The 19,225-nt window shown below is 56.6% G+C and overlaps 2 protein-coding genes across 5 annotated transcripts in view; one reads left to right on the plus strand and one right to left on the minus strand.

The window, feature by feature from the left end:
- Positions 1–37: 37 nt before the first annotated feature.
- GAS8 (growth arrest specific 8) overlaps positions 38–19,225 on the minus strand; it is a 37,534-nt gene continuing 18,346 nt past the window's right edge. Inside the window, exons 1-12 of one of the 3 annotated variants that reach the window (XR_004966746.1) lie at positions 15,750–16,089; positions 14,186–14,263; positions 12,246–12,443; positions 11,765–11,971; positions 9,941–9,995; positions 9,155–9,360; positions 8,493–8,660; positions 8,077–8,163; positions 6,707–6,916; positions 4,537–4,602; positions 3,092–3,297; positions 38–86 (exon numbers count right to left, since the gene is read on the minus strand). Coding sequence is in view for 2 of the 3 variants with exons in the window: in XM_036303364.1 (XP_036159257.1) it covers positions 3,148–3,297; positions 4,537–4,602; positions 6,707–6,916; positions 8,077–8,163; positions 8,493–8,660; positions 9,155–9,360; positions 9,941–9,995; positions 11,765–11,971; positions 12,246–12,443; positions 14,186–14,263; positions 15,750–15,752 (1,428 nt within the window). In the remaining variant the exon portion in view is untranslated. Of the gene's footprint in view, positions 87–3,020; positions 3,298–4,536; positions 4,603–6,706; positions 6,917–8,076; positions 8,164–8,492; positions 8,661–9,154; positions 9,361–9,940; positions 9,996–11,764; positions 11,972–12,245; positions 12,444–14,185; positions 14,264–15,749; positions 16,090–19,225 lie in introns of those variants that run through there. The other 2 variants (XM_036303364.1, XM_036303365.1) reach the window with 2 other exon arrangements.
- Positions 327–2,898, plus strand: LOC118652998 (5-hydroxyisourate hydrolase-like). Of its 2 annotated transcripts, XM_036303380.1 has the most exons (4): positions 331–602; positions 877–1,016; positions 1,997–2,132; positions 2,636–2,898. In XM_036303380.1, exons 1-4 carry the CDS (start codon positions 393–395, stop codon positions 2,723–2,725), a joined length of 576 nt encoding a protein of 191 aa, XP_036159273.1. In that variant the 5' UTR covers positions 331–392; the 3' UTR covers positions 2,726–2,898. The 2 variants fall into 2 exon arrangements, with proteins under 2 accessions (XP_036159274.1, XP_036159273.1); XM_036303381.1 differs by lacking the exons at positions 1,997–2,132; positions 2,636–2,898 and adding an exon at positions 1,230–1,510 and having other exon boundaries at positions 327–602.

Consider the following 19,225-nt stretch of genomic DNA (forward strand, 5'->3'; position numbering starts at 1 on the left):
GGGTCCCCAGTGTGGGGCGTGCAGAAGGTAGCAAATCCATGATTCTCACTCATCATGCATATTTCTATCTCCCTCTCCCTTCCTCTCTGAAATCAATAAAAATATATATATTTTAAAAACATACTGACCGTCCCAGAAGCTAAAAAATCCACGTTATTTCCGGGACTCCTAGCGGCCCCTGCGGATCTCGGAGGAACCACCCTCCCACCTCCACCCGCCCCGCCCCGCCCCGCCCCGCCCCGCCAGTTCCCTCGAGCGCCGCCCATCCCGGCAAGTCCCCTGGATTTCACTTCCGGTGGGAGTCGCCTCCGCAGCCGCAGGTCTGTGCGCCCCAATGGCCCACCTGGGCCCCTCCCCGGCGAAGTCCCTGGGGCCCTAGTGGTGGCACCGAGATGGGCCTCCCCCCACAACCCGCCCCGTTGGGTCAGAAACTCGGCTCCCGGTCCAGGGAGGTGACAGCGGGACAGGGCGGCCGGGGAGGCGCCCTCAGGTGGAGGCGGGAGCGGGTGACCTCAGCTCGCGCCGAGTCCCGTCTACTGGGCATGAGCTCGGGGTCCGCCCCACGGCTGCGCGCGCTCCAGCGACACCTGGGCTCCCGGGAGGTAGGGCCGGTTCCGTCCCTTGGGCCGGGGCTCAGACCTGGAAGCCGGGGACACTGAACTGGGAAAACAGGGAGCACAAGGCAACGGTGGGTGGAGGGGAGGGCCCAGTGGGGACGGATGGGGGACAGGTCAGCGTGGTTGACGAACTGCACTTCAGTGTGTCCCCACAACCTCCGGGATCCCCACCCCAGGGACATTCTGGGATCTTCGCCCCCAGGCTGTTTAACTGCTGGTGTGGACACAAGGCTTGTCCTGTCCCTCTCTCCTGGCCCAGGGCAGAGGCATGGAGCCAGTCAGCAGCCCGCTGACCACACATGTGCTGGACACTGCCTCAGGGCTCCCGGCCCAGGGCCTCTGCCTCTGTCTGTCGAGACTCGAGAACCACGGCCAGCAGTGGACAGAACTGAGGAGAAGGTAGGTTTGGGGTAGCACTGAGTCCAGAGCTCCTCCCTCAGCACAGGGCCCCCCAAGACCCCCCCCACCCCCCGCCCCAGGGCCCCTGCTGTATCCTGGAGCCTCTCCTGTCAGGGGTCAGGGGTCAGGCTCAGCTGGTTAAGGCCTGAGGAGGAATCCCGAAGGCTCCCCTGTCACCAGACAGCACTTTCTCCTCTTTTATTCTCACTGCAGCCTAATGGCCCTTCCACAGAGACAGGGCCCACCTGCACCACACCTGGCAGCTGTGCTCTCCGTGGCCCTGGCTTCTACCCCACGCTCAGCAATGCTGGGGGAGGCCCAGCCCGGGCTGGCATTTCTGCACTTGGTGGCCCTGTGAGCAGGGAGCAGACTCTTCCTGAGGTGGCAGTGGGGAGCTGGGCCCCAAAAGTTCAGGGCCTGAGGGTGTGGAGCTTGTCCCCTCCCTGTTCAGCCCCTCACAAAGGCTGCGGGCCCAGGTCCCATCTGAAGGTCAGCTGTGGCCTTGGAAGAACACATGGAGTCCCCTGGGGGGTCACAGGACCCCTTCCCAACGCCCACAAGTGCTGGTGAGTGATGCTCTCTGTGGCCACAGTGCACCCTCACCGGCCTGCTCAGCTGGGGACATGGAGACAGGAGCAGGAACTGACCCAGAAAGCCACACACACAGACGACATGACTCATCCAGGTTATAAAACAATAGGAATAATATAACCCATCTGACATTTTTTTCCGTTTATAAATAAGCATACTTAAAAATAGAGAGTATCTGGAAAAATATAGGTCAAATGAAGTGATGATTGCTCCAGGGGTAGACTGTGGGAGGTTTTCCCCTTTCCTGCTTCTCTGTGCTGTGCAACAGCTGTTCCGGAACCCCGGGCACCAGAGTCTCTCCCAAGTCAGGCTGCAGGGGCGTCTGAGGATGCGAGGTGTGGAGACCCAGACAGCCAGGCAGGGGTGCACCTCATCCCCTCTCCCCCCAGCTACACCAACCCCGATGGACGCTGCCCTGGGCTCCTGCTGCCAGGCCAGATGAAGGCGGGCACCTACAAGCTGACCTTCGACACCGAGGGTTACTGGAAGAAAAGGGGGCAGGACAGCTTCTACCCGTATGTGGAGGTGAGGGCCACAGGCTGGCATGGAGGTGGAGTCCTGTGATTCACCATGACCCTGAGGTCCTGCAGTAGGCAATGCCCCTCCCCCCTCTCCCAGGGCAGTGGCAGGCTGTGAGTTCACCTGCTTTGAACTCCCAGGAGAAAGGTGTCCCTGCCCTGGCCCTGGGTCAGGCTGTGGGGGGCAGGGTCGAGAGTGACTCAGCCCCTGTGGGGACAGGTGTTGAACAAGCCCTGCCCAATTCACTGGGCCTAATCTTGCTGCCTCCCCCTTCACCTGACCCGATTTCAGGGTGGACCCCTTGGGAAGCTTGGCAGGCCCAGGGGCCCTCAAGCCAAGAGCTGTATCTAGAGCAGATTCAGCCTTGTCAACAGCCTTGGTCTCCAGTTCACCATCAGGCGCTGGCTGGTCTGGGGCTCCCTGGGAACCAGCCCTCGGCCCACAGTCCGGCTTCTCCTGGGAGCCCTGGGGACAGGCCCTGGCTCCCTCCTGGTGCCTTCTGTTCCCAGGTCGTTTTCACCATCACAAACGAAACCCACAAGTTCCACGTCCCCCTGCTGCTGAGCCCATGGTCCTACACCACCTACCGAGGGAGCTGACCGCCAGCTGGCCCGAGAGCACCAACGCCCTCACTGGCCTGAGCGCCCCCAGCCCTGCACAGGGCTCCGTGCTCCTCATGGGGACTCAGGTCCCGCTTCCTGGGGGAGGTTCTGGCCCCCAATTCCTAGTGGCACTGTGACTTGGGCATCAATAAAGTCATGTGGCACCTGCAGGCTGCTGCGGTCACTGGGCAGAGCCATGCTGGTGCTGCCCAGCCTGAGGTGTGTGTATGGTGGCGGGGGGACAGCTGGGAGGGAAACAGACTGGCCCTGGCCCTGGCGCTGCTTCTGCCACAGTCGTGCACCAGGACACGCAGCAAACGTGAAAGCCTTCATTTGCTGACCCAACAAATCAAAAAAACACACCTGCTGTCCGTGGGTATAAAAGGGGGTGTCATGCAGGGAGAAGTCCTGGGTGGGGGCTATGTTGGGGTGCTCACAAGTCCCGCCGGGCCCTGGCCCAGGGTCTGCCCAACTACGGCCGTCTCCAGGGGTTTGAAGCCCACGTTGTCCAGAGGGATCCCAAAGGCCAGGAGCTTCGCCTCGTAGGTGCGCAGCAGGTCGCTGTGGGCCTGTGGGGACATCACATGTTGGGAGGGGCCAGGATCCCAGCAAGGGCTCCCCGCTGGGAAAGGGCAATGCAAGGCTGGACCTCACTTAGGACACCCAGCTCTGTGGAGGGTGGGAAGGAGGGACCACAAAGAAGACTGATGGGGAGCACAGGTGACCCCCACATCCCAGAAGAGCTCAGGTATGGGCACCAGTGCTGCCAGGTCCATGGACATGGTTCTGTCCCCTCTGGAAAACAGGCGTTTTTAAAAGGGTGAATGTCATCGGTGGCTATAGGGTCTGAAGAGGTGATGCCTGAGAAATGCTTGGAGCGTGGCTGACTCAGAACTAACACTGCAGAGGACACAGTACCCTCACCGTCCTCACACCCCAGTGCAGGGACTGGGGTCAAGAGTTAGAGGTGAACTGAGTGGAGCTCCAGAGAGAGCTGGGGGCTGGGCCTGGCTCTGCCCTTCATGGGGCACAGGCCTCCTGACAACCAGATACAACTTATGCAAATCCTCCCCAGAGCTGCACAGGCCAGTAGTTGCCACCGATTTTGTGTGTACAAGTTTCAGGGTGTTGGGGCATCCAGAGAAGGGTCGGATGGGCAGGTGAGGCTGGGAGGGTCGAGGGAAGGCCCAGCACCTCACACGCCTTCATCTTGAGGCTGCACAGCCCGGGGCTTGCATGTAACAGAAGCAGCAGAAAAAAGACTTAAGGGCATGTCTGAGTCACCCGTGAGGTGCTGCCCTTGGTAAATGCATGCCCAGGCAGCTATGTGTCTGCATGACCACAGGCAAAGCCCAGATACCTGTGGGGAATGCCAGAGCCAGGGGCGCTGGGTGCAGGGCCCAGGCTGCTGGGACTCATGGGACAGACAATAGTGGGGGGAGGGAGGTCAAACAGGCCTCAACGCCAATGCGCACTTGGGCACAGAAATGGTGTGCAGCGCTCATTGGACTCACAGAGGAGAAAGGGTAGACCTGTGTCTGCTCCCCGCTTGCAGGTGCGGAGGAAGCCCCTCGCATCGCCCCAGAGGCCAGGAGGGTGGGAGAGTGAGGGTCGGACGACAGGGATGTGGGGGTCGGGAAGAGCTGCTGGAAGAGCAGAGCCCCCTCCTTTCCCAGAGGCTGGCCCTGGAGGAACACCAAGGCAGGCGGGGCTGCCCTAAGCCATAGGCAGCTGGACCCTCAGGCTAAGGTAGGAATCGCGGGGTCCTGGGTGGAGGCGTGCACTAAGGCAGGTGGGGCTCCTCGTACCTTGCAGACCCGGGCCAGCTCGTACTGGAGGTCCTTGATGGTGCTGTTCTTCGATTCCAGAACGTCCTGAGGAGAGAAATGCAGGCCTGAGTTTGAGACCTGTCTTTGGGCCAAGACGGACTGGGCAGCTGTAGGTCTGGCATCTGGGACTCTAACGGTGACCCCAGATGTCCAGGGAATAGTGACCTGGCCCCATTCCTGTGTGTCCACACAGGGAGCAGGCTGTGCAGAAAGATCCCCCAGGAAGAAAGGGAGACAGCGCCTGCCTCTGGAAGGAGATGGGTGCTGAGAAGTGAGAGGCGCAGGCCTGGTGGGTTCTAACCAGGACAGCCAAGAGCTGACCCACACCCACCCTGGCCAATGGTGCAGCTGCGGTGACCCTCGTGGGTGAGACTGTTTTTATCCCCCTCATCACATCACTGGTGATCCACAGGGACAGGGGCACAGTCAGAGATGAGCCCCAGACCCAGGACCCCAGTGCTGCCTACCCAGACAAGGTCCCTCCTCTGTGCCTGCACTGCCCCCAGCCCCCTGCCCCAAGCTGGTCCCAGGGGACACGGGTCCCACAGGCACTGTGGCCCCCTGAGCCAGGACACAGGAACGACCTCACCTTGGCTTCCCCAGCCCCTCCCCAATCATGACAAGTCCATCCTGCTCAGCCTTTCCTGCAGGTCCCTGTGGGCTCTTGGATCCAGTCTGTCCTCCCCAGAACCTTCCACAGTCCTCCCCAGCCCCAAACTCAGGGACACAGCTGACAGCTTCAGAACCCCCCCCCCCCCCCCCCCCCCCCTCCCCCCAGCTGGCAGCACCAAGTGCCAGCTGCAGGCCCAGGGGCAGGCTGGGTGCGGGAGTGGCTGCAATGCTTTACATACAGATGTGACCTGACAGGCTCAGCCTCTGGGCTTCGGGTGGTGTGAGCCAAAGGGGGTTCATGTTCACCTGAACTGCGGACGTGACTCACTGGTTGGATGGAGCCCTGGCCCACACACCGAAGGGTCTCGGGTTCGGTTCCCAGTCAGAGCACACACCCAGGTTGTGAGTTTGATCCCTGGCCCTGGTCGGGGTGTGTGCAGGAGGCAACCAATCGATGTGTCTCTCTCACATGGATGTTTCTCTCTGTGTGTCTCTCCCCCTCCCTTCCACTCTCTCTAAAAATCAATAGAAAAATATTGTCGGGTGAGGATTAACAAAAAATAAATATAATAAAAATACATAAAAAATAAATGTTTTTTCAATGCTGCCTATGCTACCGCTCAGGATAAAACACACCCGCACCCGGATGGTGAGGAGGCCTTAAGCTGATGCCCCAGGTCTCTTTCTCCATGAAGACCCCGTCCAGCCTGGAGGGATCTGCTTCTGGGACAGGCGTCTGGGGGGAGACATGCAGGCAGCTGCACACCTGGCTCTGTCTCCCAGGTCCCCGGCCTGGCAGTAGCAGGTGGCCCAGTTGCCTGGGAGCTGAGCATCAGCCACACTCCCCTGGCAGCACCAAGACCCCTTACCTCACATCACCCGTTCTTGTGTGTGACAACCCCACTCCCAAATCAGGTCGGGGAGCAGAGGGGCAAGGCCCACCCACAGGTGCTGTGGGGCTCCGCCTGCGAGGCAGGAGTGACCCTGACACCTCAGCTGACCTGCTGGCCTGAGGGCGCAGAGGTCTCACCTGCCCTGACCACTGCTGCACCCGGTGGGGCCATCCCAGCACAGAGGGGGCCATGAACAACTGGATTCAGGTCAGCAGATGCTCTAGCCTCTGCCCAGACGTAACTCCCTCCGGCAAGCCCTGCCCAACTGCCCAGCTGGGACACAGCTGAGCGGCTTCCCTGCGATACAGGAGACTCAGCTGCCCCCAGGCCTATGTCTGAGTCGGCTGCCAGATGCCCAAGAACTCAGGCCCACAAGTTCCAGAACAGCTAAGACCTAGAGCCTCACAGGCTAAGCTGAACCCATCCTAAGAAATAGTAGCAGTGAGCTGAGGTCTGAGTGAGAGAAACTGTGGGGAGCCTCTCCCCAGGACTAATGATGTTGTTCACTGGAATGATGCAGGCTGCACATGCTTGGGGTGTCAACAGGAGACAAGTGACCCCCAGCAAGAGCCCCTGCAGGCCACCTGCCAGGGCAGGAGCATGGGCACCGTCCAGCTGCCACCCGGAGCCCATCTGGGACCTACCTCCAGCTTGTGGGACAACAGGGTCAGGGTGGCAGGATCCAGGTTGGAGGCTGTCAGCACCTCATTGAGCTGCAGCTCCTTCTTCTCCATGGCAGCACTGAGGGCCTGCAGCTTGCGCTCCAGGAGCAGGTTCTTGAAGCCCGTCTTCTGCTGCACCTCCAGGATGGCCGCCGTGAACTTGCTGTAGAGCTCATCCCGCTCCCGCTGCACCTGAAGGGACGCCTCCGCTGGGCCATCTCGCTGGCAAGAAGCCCTCCCACTTCTGCCCCTGGGCCAGAACACACCTCTCACTGTGCTGTCTGCACCGTGCCCACCCACAGCCAGGGAAACCTGTGGCGTCTACACTGCCTGCACCCCCACTCTCTGTGACAGAAGTAAAGGTGTGCAGCTGTACACACCATGGGAGGCAGGAGGAGACGCCAGTGGACCTGAACCTGGCCCATGGTGTGCCCTGCTCTGGCCCATGGCACACCCTGCACTGGCCACGGAGAACCCTGCACTAATAAACAGGGCACAGGTGGCAATGCTCTGCCCTGGGCAGACCCCCGACACTGCAAGGAGGACCTCTCAGGCTCATGGAAATCTAAGAAAAGCACATTCAATAAGACATTCTCCGCCAATTATACATCAGCAGAGTGGAATTCGGGAGAGCTGATGCAGCAGAGAGTGGCCCCTTGGGCACTTTGGGTGAGATCATCCCAAAGGACAGCCCTCTGGGCAGACTCTCTCTGAAATCTGAATGCAAACCTTCCACCACCAGGAACTGACTTTCCTAAGGAGGCTCCCACAGGTGCACAAGATGAGCTGACACTAGAGGACAAGTAAGGGCGTGCCTCGGGGCACCAGCTGCATATGGCAGCACTGGCGGGGGGCGGAGAGGGTGGGGGCATGGGCAACACCAGAATGAGCTGCTATGCAGGTGCAATCTGGAAGCTGCGGGACAGACCTGCGAGATGGAAGGTGCTGCGTCTAAGGCAGGAAGTCCCACCCACGCTGGACACGCAGGAGGAGCTGGGAGGAGACTCGGAAGCTGTTACCACTCGTGAGGATCAGCGCTGAGCAGCCGGGGAACCCCCTTTTTCCTGAGACTCAGGACTCTGTGAGGTCCTTCCAATGTGCACATACTAATCGGGTACTAGAGTCATGGATGTAGAGGAAAAAGGTGCTGGCTGGAGAGGCCAGGCTGCCTCTGTGTGTTTCAGAAGTGAGCTGAGGGGACAGGTGGGCAAACTGCTCCCCACAGGGATCTGCTCTGTGTGAGACCCAGGCCTCCCCAGAACGTGCCCCGGGCTTCCTCGAAGGCTGCGTAGGGTGAGGGGCAGCAACAGGACCTCCCGGAACCGGTCCTGGCTGGGCTGCTGGCTGCTCACCTGGATAAACCGCTGCTCCAGCACCTCGTGCTCCCACTGCAGGCTCTTGAGCTCTTTCTCTGAAACTTTCAAACGTGCCTTTGTGCACTGCAGAGAGAAGAGGGTGGGGCACAGAAGGCACTCAGGATTCAGGCATGCACGCTCCTGGAGATGGCAAGGCCAGGAATACTCGCCAGGAAGAACTGGCTCAAAGACACAAGTGGCTCATCCCCACCAGGGCGGTAATGGGCACCAACTCTACATTCCCCTCCCCCTCCTCCCCTCCCCCCCATCTCCAGTCACAGAAAACAGAGATTCAGACACCCTCCTGCCCTAAGGGCCAAGCCCTGCACAGGCCCCAGGAGGCATCTCATGGATGTCCCTTCTCTCCTGAGCCCAGGAGCCAAGGGGGGGGGGGTGAAGGCGCTGACACTCACAACCAGGATCTGCTTGTCCCTTTCGTGGTCGCCCAGTTTCTTCTGCATCTCGCTCATCTCCTCCCGAGCCTTCTGCAGCGGTTCCGCCAGGCGCCGGTTCTGCGCAGACACCTCCAGCATCTCCTTCTCGAGGTGCTCCTCCTTCTTCCGCATGTCTTCCATCTGCTCCTGTGGGCACAGTCGTGTGCAGGAGGGCTCAGCAGGCAGTGCCAGGGCTGCGAGCTCACCTGCCACAGGCATGTCCTGCCGCTGTGGTCACACAGGCCAACGAGACCTGTTTTATGCACAAACACACACCTACTCTGACTGTTCTAGGAACGAGGTTTTCATGAAATCAGGTTTGTTCAGTGCGCCATGAAGGGCATTCTGCTTTGTGGAAACCCCATCCCTGCCAGCACCTGGGTGGCAATGACACCTGCCCATGACTCTAAGCTAGGCTCCAACCACAGTCCTGCCTGAGCCTTTACTCTCAGAACAGACACTGTCCTACTCATTCTCCTGCCCGACATGAGGGCAACAGCCTGTTTTCAGCTACAGGTATAGGGAGGTTACACTCCCTGTGAATTCCAATCAAGGACAGGGAAGGGCATTATCAGAGTCTCATAAGGAATCGTGCGTCTGGGGGCGAAGAGCTGCGTGTGGACCCGGCGTGGCCCCAGCACCTTGAGGGAGTTGATGAGGGCCAGGTTGTTGAGGGTGATGTCGTTGTAGTAGTTCTTCATGTCTGTGAACGCCTCCTCGTGCCGCTGCATCAGCGTGCTGATCTGGCCGTTCTTCCTCTCCTCCACTTCGTGGATCTCCGTCTTTCTCCGCAGGTCGAGCTCATCCCTAAGCATCTTCATCTTCTTGTCATACTTGGCCTCAATTTCTGAAAGGCAGCGGCACACACGGCAGCTGAGCAGAGAGCAGCCGGCAGTGCCAACGCTGCGCATGCTCACCGGCCACAGGACGGGGCTTCCCTGGGTTTTCCCGCTGACGCTCAGAGGCACGTGAGGCACACACCACGCGTGCTGTCCTCTGCCCGTGCAGGCGCCGCGACTCCACCCCTGCAGGGGCTCGCTAGCGATGCCTCAGCCCATCCCGTGGTCCCCAGCCACGACCCATGTGCCATCCAGTCACAACACAGGGCCGTGTGACTCAAACCACAGACCGCCTCGGGCCAGGAGCCAGGGGCCAGACTAAGAACACTGCCCGCGAGACTGACGACCACCCCCTGCTCCGAGCCACCACTGCTGACGGGAGTGGGGAAGTGGGTGGTGACCACAGCCTCCCCCAACTGACATAGAAAACTCCTGGTCCTGGGATGCTGAGAGGTCCGTCAGCCTTAAAAATGACCACATTCTCTCTCCTCGCAGGTCCGGGCTGTGTTGGCCTGGTGTGCCAGCCTGGGAGGTAAGCGCTGGGGGGAGTCATGCTCGGCTGGGACGGCGCCGGAAGAAGACACTGACCTCGCACTTGCCTCTCAAAGTCGTTGCGAAGCTTGGTGATCTCCTCGGTGTGTTTCTGCGAAGGCGGAAGCGGCCATTAGGAGACGACAGACAGAAGCCGCTCGGCAAACCCTCTGCTGTTCTGGCGGGTCCCTGGCTCCCGGCGCACACACCACATCCAGAACAACATGGTTTTGGTAACTTCCACATTTCAAAACTCACTTGGCTAAAGTCAGCTCTGAGCCTGAGAAAATGTTCTCAGAGATTCTAAGGACTGACAGCAGCCGGCAGCCCCTTGCTGGCCTGCCTGCGGGTGGAGCCATGGCCGCACTGTCCAGACCTGCAGGCTCCCCCAGGGGCCTGCCACATCCTCTGCTGTGGCTTAGAGCAACCGTAAGAACTTTTTCCAATAGACGGCTATTGCATCAATTCTGAATATAAAGTGGTAATTATTTCTATAGCAGTATTTTTACACAAAAGGGAACGCTGACCACATAACCAATCTTTATACAGGCCTTGGGTAAGCCGACAGCCTCCCGTCACTGAATTCATTGGAAACCAGCCTACTGTGTGCCTGTGTCAGGAAAGATCAGACCATTTGTTTTTATTTATGTATTTACTTAATCCTCACTCAAGGATATTTTTTCCCCATTGATTTTTAGAGAGAGTGGAAGGGACAGGGAGAGTCAGAGAGAAACATCAATATGAGAGAGGCACATTGACTGGTTGCCTCTAGCATGGCCGGGGATCGAGCCTACAACCGAGGAACATGCCCTTGAACCAGAATCAAACCCTTGACCCTTCAGTCTGCAGATCGACACTCTAAGCATTGAAACAAACCGGCTGGGGCCTTTCTTGGGGGTCCAACTCTTTCACACCCTCAGCCTTGGCTGCAAACTCTGTAGTTTCTGTGTTTTCCAGATCCAGTGGAGCCTGGCTCCCTTCACAGGAGACAAATGTGCTGACAAAGTCTTCTCAACCTGCCGCCAGGAGGAGCCTCTGAAAACCAAAGTCAGATGCACTCTCTCTGCCCAAATGCCCCACAGGCCCGACTCAGCCAGGGCCCAAGCCTGGGCCTCCCCATGGTTTCTGAGGCCAACGAGCTAGGACCTACTTGTTCCTCTGGCCTTCATGCGGCTCATCCCCTACCTCTTCTCCTGGCCTGGTCTCCCCAGCCTGGATCAGATCTTACTGCCTTTACCCAAATGTCACCTTCTCAGTGAGCCATTCCCAGAACTCCATGTAGGAAAATGCAACCCACTCTCATTCCCATTGCCCCACTCACTCTGTCCTTCCTTATAGGTGAGGGATGTGCTGTGCGGATCTGACACATGATTTTGCCTTCTCTGTTGTGTGTAGTTTCTCCTTTGCAGACCACGTGCCACATGTGGAAAGGCATTTTATCAGTCCTCCCAGAGATCAGAACGAGGCCTGGCACCTTCCAGGCACCCCCACCATCCTCGCTCAGAATTGACCAAAAGCTCTCAAAAGGCAGTCAGGTGCCCATGGGCCCAGCTTGTATGACAAGCTGCCATGTGCCTGTGGACTGGGGTGCTGGACACTTCAATGACTGTATGTTTCCCAATGCACCTGACAGACAGTCTGGGAGCACAGCTGGGTGTCAGGTGTCAGAAGCACATGCAGAGGAACCCTGACTGGTTTTCCTCATGTCAGTTTGTTGCTCAAGTCGGAGACAGAATTCTGTACTGGACACCAAAGCGGATCTGCCTAGCTGAACGTTTTTAAAAAATATTTCAATTAATTGCCAAAATGCGGGAGTTTTTAAACAAAAAATGTGAATTCCCAGTTGCTGTTCAACACCCAGCTGCCCATGGATGTACCCACCAGCCGCAGGTTCTTCACCACCACCTCGTTGGCCAGCTCCTGCTCCTTGAGCTCCACCTTCAGTGCCCGCATGTCCTTGCGCAGCGTGCCCTCCTGCGTGCGGTGCTCCTTCTGGGCCAGCTTCATGGCCACGGTGCCCTCAGCCTTCATCTCCGTCAGGTTGTTCTGATGCTCGTACAGCAGGTGCTTCACCTTCTGCTTGTAGACCTGCGGCGGGAGAACGACCACTTGCTCACCGGCACACACACACACACACACACACACACACACACACCTGCACACACATGCTCACCCACAAACACTCCTGCACACCCATGTTTGCCGATATGCACATCATCTTTTACAAAGAATACCTTTAGGTTCCCAGGGTGAAAGACACAAACAAAGGGCTGTAAACCCAGAACAAGGAGATGAAATGCCTCTCCCCCTGACCAACACTGCAGGAGTGACCCCAGCGGGACAGGCGGGCGGCCCCACTCACCTTGATCTCCACCTGGTGCCGCTCCTCGGCCTCCTCCATCTCCCGGTCTTTGTTCCGCAGCTCGGCCTTCTTCTCCTCCAGCTGCCTCCGGGTGATCTCCCAGAAGGTGTGGATCTTGTCCCGCTCCAGCTGGAAGTAGTTGCGCTCCTCCCGCTCTCGGTCCAGCTCCTCACGGATGCGGCCGATGTGCCCCTCCACCTGCAGGCCGAGCAGACTGTGAAGGACGCAGCAGGGCCCACCCACCCGAGGGGCACATGGAGGAGAAAGGCAAGCGAGAGGGAGGGGCCGCTCTCATCTAAAAATCCTTCAGAGCTGAAAGGAGGTAAAACACAGTGCATCTGGCTCAGGCCTCCGCAGACGACATCCCCATGTCATGGCCTTTGGTGCCACGCAGAGGGTGACAGGCTCCCACCCACTGTGACTGTCTCACAGTTAGAGCTTGCCATGACTCAATAAATACATTCCTTAGAAACATGCACATTTCCAGCTTCTCTTAAAAAAATCAGAAAATAGCCCAGCAGATGTGGCTCAGTGGTTGAGCGTCGACCAATGAACCAGGAGGTCACTTTGATTTTAGGTCAAGGTACAGGCCCCAGGTTGCAGGCTCAATCCCACTGTAGACGTGCAGGAGGCAGCCAATTGATGATTCTCTCTCGTCACTGATGTTTCTCCCTCTCCTCTCCCTCCACCTTCCTCTCTGAAATCAGTAACAGTCTGTATTAAAAAATTAGAAAATAGCCCCGGAGTTGGACGCACAAAAGGAGGCTGTTCAGGGGCCTGTCTGCAGCTGCCTGGCTCTCACTGCCACCTGGACCCTGGGCCCTGGCCTTGGCACCAGACGCTGCCGAGGTGTCCATGCCATTGCAGACACACCACTGCAGGTCAGGGCTGTCTCCACAGGGACCAGAAGTACACGGGGAGGTAAGAAACAGCTCAACTACTGGGGCGATGCAGTGTGCAGCCAGTGAGCTCTCCAGAACACAGACTGGCCCCACCACCCTCTGCTTCAACCGGTTTTCCTGCAGGGCCAGTTCTCACTTAATGTCACCAACAGGTCCTGAAGCTGTGAAGACAAATGACGCGTAAGGAGACCAATGTTACCATTGGCTAAGTGACACAAGAGCTAAGTTCCCCTGGCGTCTCATCAACGTTGTAACGCTACGTTATTTAAGGACCGGCTGTAAAACAAAGTCCCTCTTACCATCAAGGGCCCTTGCTCAACATCCAGCTTCAGCTCATATGACTCCGTTAGTCTGCTTTGTATTTACTTTATCTTAAAACTAAGCAAAGACAGTCAGGGTTCTGACAGCAACACCAGTTGACACAGACCCCGCAGGTCCGTGGCAGATGCACACAGGCAGTCCCGTCGTCAGAACACGGAGGCTGGAGTGTGCACCAGTTTCCTCTCGTGGTTTGCCATGTGCTGCAGTTTTCAGGGGCCTTTTAGTTAAAATTGTCATTACACAGTTATGTTATCTAGCCCCTGCCTTCATCAACAAGGACACGTGGATACAATAATTCCTAACGTTTCATGGTAAATAAACAAGAAGACGATAATGCATGTACTATGAAAACAGCTCCGTAGCGTCAGATGCATGAAGGGGTAAAACTGAAAGGGAATACAAAAAAAATGAAAAACGGCTTTTATACCAGAAAAAAAAATTTGCTTCCAAATTCTTACCACCCTATAAAAAAGTTATTCAGTACTGTGCCTGAGAGCTTTGGAGCTGACGGGGATTATGGAGATGGGGAAGGATATGCTGGTTTGAACAGAGCTGCAGGAGCCAGAATGGGGGAGGTGGGCACAGAGCAGAGGGCAGGATGAGGGGTGCACTGGTCTGACAGAGGTTCATGCAGACAAACAGCCAGAGGGATGAGACGGAAAAGCACCCACCCACTCCGCCCAGGACTAGACCAATGCACAGGGCCAGCCCGCTCACCTGCTCCTTGGTCATGTCCTCCGGAGCCAGCCCGTCCACAACCGGGGTGCCTTTGCCCCTCCCTTTCTTTTTGGGCGCCTGTGGTTAAAAAGAGAGGCCTGGGTAAGGGAGGGAGGCGTTGGGTAATGGCTTCCCTTTCAGGTTGGCTCGGATCCCCTCCTGGGCATTTGGGGGGGTGAGGAGTACCTGACTGGAGCCTCCCTGTCCTGCTCACTGTCTTGTGCCCACCCCCCTGCAGCACATCACTCTACCCTAAGCTCCCACCCTTAACCACACGCACATTCTCTGCTGACACCTTTGGAGCAGCAAGAAGGAGAAATCTTCCTTTTCAGAAGAGAACATTTTTTCCCCTCAGAGATTAAGTGAAGGAAACTGGACCAAATCCGCTCCTTAATACATGGCAGAGACTGCCTTGGTGTGGATGCAAAATGCACTGGGCCTCAAAAGGGAGAGCCCCAATACCAGCGTCAGATGTGACCGCGTTGGCTGTTTGGCAACCACCACAGAGAATCACGCAAGAAACTTTCGACATGTGTTGGCAGAAATGCCTTGATAGCAATGATCAGGACGATAATATGAGACTGTCTTTGTTCCAAATACGAAACTCCTCCGAGAACCTGGTCTGGGGGACGACAGCACCCACCCACCGAGGGGCCCTACGTGGTTCCCCACGGGACCTGCTCAGCCGTCACGCCTCCTTTACTGGCTTTGACCAGATGACAGAACCTTCCAGGCCACTCCCTTCCTGAGCAGACACTGAATTTCCAAGTCCTTATCCTCTGCCCTCACTTCTCTCAACTGTCTGTGGCCCACACTTGTGTGTGTCTATATGTGTCTGTAACACTTTTGTGTCTATATCTCTCTGATTACAAAACAATTATGTGGAAGTCTTATAAACATAGAGAAACAAAAAGAATATCATGTCCCTAAAGCTAGTAACAAGGAGAAGTATTTTGGTGGCCTTCATCCAGTTGATATTCAAACACCCATCCACTGACACCTTCCCTCCTAATGTACTAATTAATCCCTCTACTCCAAGAAGTCCGCCATCAGAGGTCCCTCACCCTTAGCTTCTGGGACATTCACAGCCAAATGCAGCGGCTCCCCACCAGACTCCTCTCCACCAGCTACCTGCCCCATGCATCTGCCTGGGAACTGCGCTACCCACAACGCCTCTATGGGTTGGGGCGGCGGTGGGGACAGCGGACGGCCCTGTCACGTGAGAGAGACAGATGAGGTCTGACTGCTCCCAGCCTCTCCGAGGAACCAGCAGTTCTGCACCGCTGGCCTTGCCCTGGGCGTCCATGAAGATGGACATTCTGCCCAGGACCCCGTGTGTACAGGGACCTGCAACCGCCCTGGCGCCCTGGTTTCTCCATCCCGGAGACTGGGGGTCCTAGGTTATCCCCTGCGCCCCACTGTCCTGTTTGGGGACACGTGTGCCCCAGGCCCCTGGGAGAGCCCAAGGCTATGACGGGCTGAGCCTTCCGGTCCAGGTAGGGCATCCCTCGGGGTCTCTGCGCGCAGGGCCGGCTCCCGGAGGCCGGCTCCGCGTCGTCCTCACCATGGCTCCCGGCGTCCGGACCCGCAGCGACCGCCGCGACCCGCCGACAAAAGCTCACACTCCGCAGAGGCTGCGTTGTCTCCCAGCAACCGCTGGGCGGTCTCGCGAGAAGTATCGAAGATCCTCGCGAGACTCCGCACGCAGCCACAAGGCCTGGCAACGGTGGGAGCGCGTCCCTACCAACGCGCGCTGGGCCCAGTCCAGTGTTGCGGAAGTTGGTAGGTTTTGTCTGCAGCTGGGCATCATCCACACCCGTGATCTCCCCGACAGCGAAACGCGTTTCCGTTGCTGGATATACGTCTACACTGCCGCCCTCGCCCGCTGTTTCGTCCACTTTAACCTACAATGCCTAGAAAAGCACATATCGGTGCTTGATAAAAATGCCTTTAATGAAGGAGGGAGGGAGGAATTATCCAAATTAGATTCAAAATTTGGGCTGAGACTCTTCCCGTGAGCCTGACCTCACCCTGTCCACCTCTGAAGATTCCTTCCCTGCTGGTCTGGTGAGGATGCAAAATAGCCAGGTTTCCACAAACCATCTGAATAAAAAAATGTAAGAAAGCTCCAAAGTTTAGAAATCACCAAGTGTCCCCTTCACAGAAGTAAACGGCTCAGCCTGAAGAAGCCTCTTCTGTAGCACCCTGTGCCCTCCTCCCCCCCTCATCCGTGAGGAAAAACTAGAAACTCTGCCGGAAGACTCCAGATGGGCAGAAAAAGTGAGATATCCCTTCCTTTCCTAACCATGTTACAGTTTCTGAAGGAATTTCCGATGCCTGACACTACACTGTTACCTGCATGTATCACTCTGTGTCACCCAGAAGGCTGAGTGTTTGTCATAAGCTGGTGCCCATCTTTACACACCATTTATGGTCTTTATTTCCTGCACTCTCAATTTAGCATCCTCCTAACTCATGGTTTGGCAGCAGGTTTTTTCATCTGTTTGGGGATAAAGAGTCCACAATCTTCCCCTGCAGAGTTGCATCAGGAACACAGGGTGAGCCATGAAGAAAGGCTTGGATCTGTCTGTCCCTGCCTTGGAGGGAGATGCCTTCTTTGCTCCCTGGGCTTCAGACACCATCCAGTGTCAGGGATCTGAGAACCACAGTGAAGAACCGGAGGGGCTTCCTGTTTGCACAGCCAAGCCCTGATTGTTCTTGGAGTGGAGCAGCCAGTTGAAAGGGCTGCATTGAGCTAGCTTGCACTGAGCTGTGATTTATTTATAGCAGGCCCTGAGGCCTTTGTGAGGTCCAGTCCTGCCACTGTGCCTGGGCAGCCAAGGCCCCTGTGCCAGACACCACTGGCCTGATAGGAGCCTCCTCCCCCAAGGCCAGGCCTCCTTGAGGGAATTGTCAGGCAAAACAATGCAGCTGGGTAACACAGTGCAGTAATTATTATTAATTAGCATTTACTTTACAGATCCATATGCTAGGTGCCTCATGCTGACTGTATTTTCCTTTAGAAGTCTGGCTCAGAGTTAAATAAATACATTAACAATAATTCCTTTCAGTAAAAAGGGCAAGAATAGGAAGGTTAGCTCAGGATAACCAGACAGGGTGTTCATTTGTCACATCAGCATGGATTCACAGAGTCCCAGAGAGAACGGGGGGGGGGGGGGGGATTGGGAAGAGATTAACCAAAGATCTTATATGCATATATACATTACCTATGGACAGAGACAATAGAGGGGTGAAGGCCTGGGGTGGGGCGGGAACCAGGTGGAGGGGGCAATAAGGGGAAAGGGGGGGCATCTGTAATACCCTCAACAATAAAGATTTTTTTAAAGAGTTAAAAAAACAAGATCAGTCAAGAGCTGGTAATCACTGAATCGTGTGATGGGTACACGCTGGATAATTGTGTTATTCTCTCTACTTTGGTTTGAAAATGTTCTTAATAAAAAGTTAAAAGCCCTGGTCGGTTGCTCAGTGGGTAGAGCGTAGCCTGAGAATCAAAGGGTCATTGGTTTGATACTGGTCATGGGTACGTGCCTGGGAGGCAACCAATTGATGTGGGTCTCTCACATTGATGTCTCTCTCTCTCTCTCTCTCTCTCTCTCTCTCTCTCCTCCCTCCCTTCCACTCTCTCTGAAATCGATGGAAAAATATCCTCCAGTGAAGACTAACCAAAAAAAGGAAACAAGTTAAAAATATATACTGGTCTCTGGAAGCCTTTGAAAAGACTCTCTCTGTATACATTTATTCATCTCTCAAGCAGGAATTATTATGCACTTACTGTTACAGTTACTGTGGCTGCATAACAAGTTATACCCAAAACGCAGTGGCTTAATATAGTGACATATCTGTTTTGCTCATGAATCTGCCACTTAGCAAGGACTACATGGAGAGAGTGCAGCTCCTGGCTCCACATACCATCCCACAGGGGATGGGCGTAAAGGAAACACGTGACCTCCCGAGTGGCTTGGGCTTCCTCACCGGGTGGCTGGGCTCCAGTGGAGCTTTCGGAGGTCCTCCTTCTGACCCAGCCTTGGAAGCCACAGAGCATCCTGCAGACGCATGCTACTGGCCATGCTTCAAGCAGGAGGAGTAAGATGGGGAGAGTCTTGATTAGAGTAGGAGGTTCTAGAAGACGTGTGGAATGAAAAATATTGCCTGGACCATTCTGAGAAAACTGCAATCTGCCACCCCAGCTGACTTTGAGCAACCAATGCCCACACCACCCCCGTGGCTCAGCTTTGTACCTGAGACGCCAAATTCTCTGCCTCTTGGGGGGCACAGAGACCAGTCAGTGGCTTACAAACTACAAGGGTTAGTTCCAGTGGGTCATTACATGGTTGCAAAGGGTTTTTAACAGCCTGGATCACTGACTGCCAGTGTCTCCAAGGCCTTGGGCTCTGGGCGGCAGGAGCTGGGCTGTGCAGTGAGGTTTTGGGGAGCTGGAGTTGCATGCACTGCCCTGCCTTTGAGTGGGTGATTTGCCTGGAAGCCCCAAGTTCAGACCCACCTCCCTCCTCTGCGAGCATTTTCCGCTCTCAGCTGGGAACAAACCCTTTCTCCCCGAAGCTTTTCTTTGGTTTGGTTTGTTTTTGTAAAAGTGCAGACCTTGGGCTTGGATTCAGGCCCCTGGCTTTGCAGTCTTGTCAGGTTACTTACCCTCTCCACTGAGTTTTTTCCCCTGAAAAGCGAGGGTACTGTGTTCTTAGGTCACTGGGAGAGTTAATGAGAGGCTGTGCCCCAAGGGCTTGTGTGAGGTCCCAGCGCCGCAGTCTGCGTTTGGAGGTGGGACTTGAGCTAACCAATCTCTGCTTTCAGCGAGCCGGCCTGCCTCCATCCCCGGGAGCACCCCCGCCCCCCCCCCGCCCCCCGGAGGCCAACGCCTCCTTATCTCCCATCCCCCACCCACGACCCCTCCAGCATCGCCCCCCTCCCCCCACCCCGGGATTCTTTATAACAGGGACCACATCCACAGTCCTAGGGTGTCGGCCCCACGTCTGCCTCTCCTTGCGCGAAGCGCGGGGTCGT

The sequence above is a fragment of the Myotis myotis genome, unplaced genomic scaffold (genome assembly GCF_014108235.1).
Source record: "Myotis myotis isolate mMyoMyo1 unplaced genomic scaffold, mMyoMyo1.p scaffold_m19_p_37, whole genome shotgun sequence".
Classification (NCBI taxonomy): domain Eukaryota; kingdom Metazoa; phylum Chordata; class Mammalia; order Chiroptera; family Vespertilionidae; genus Myotis; species Myotis myotis.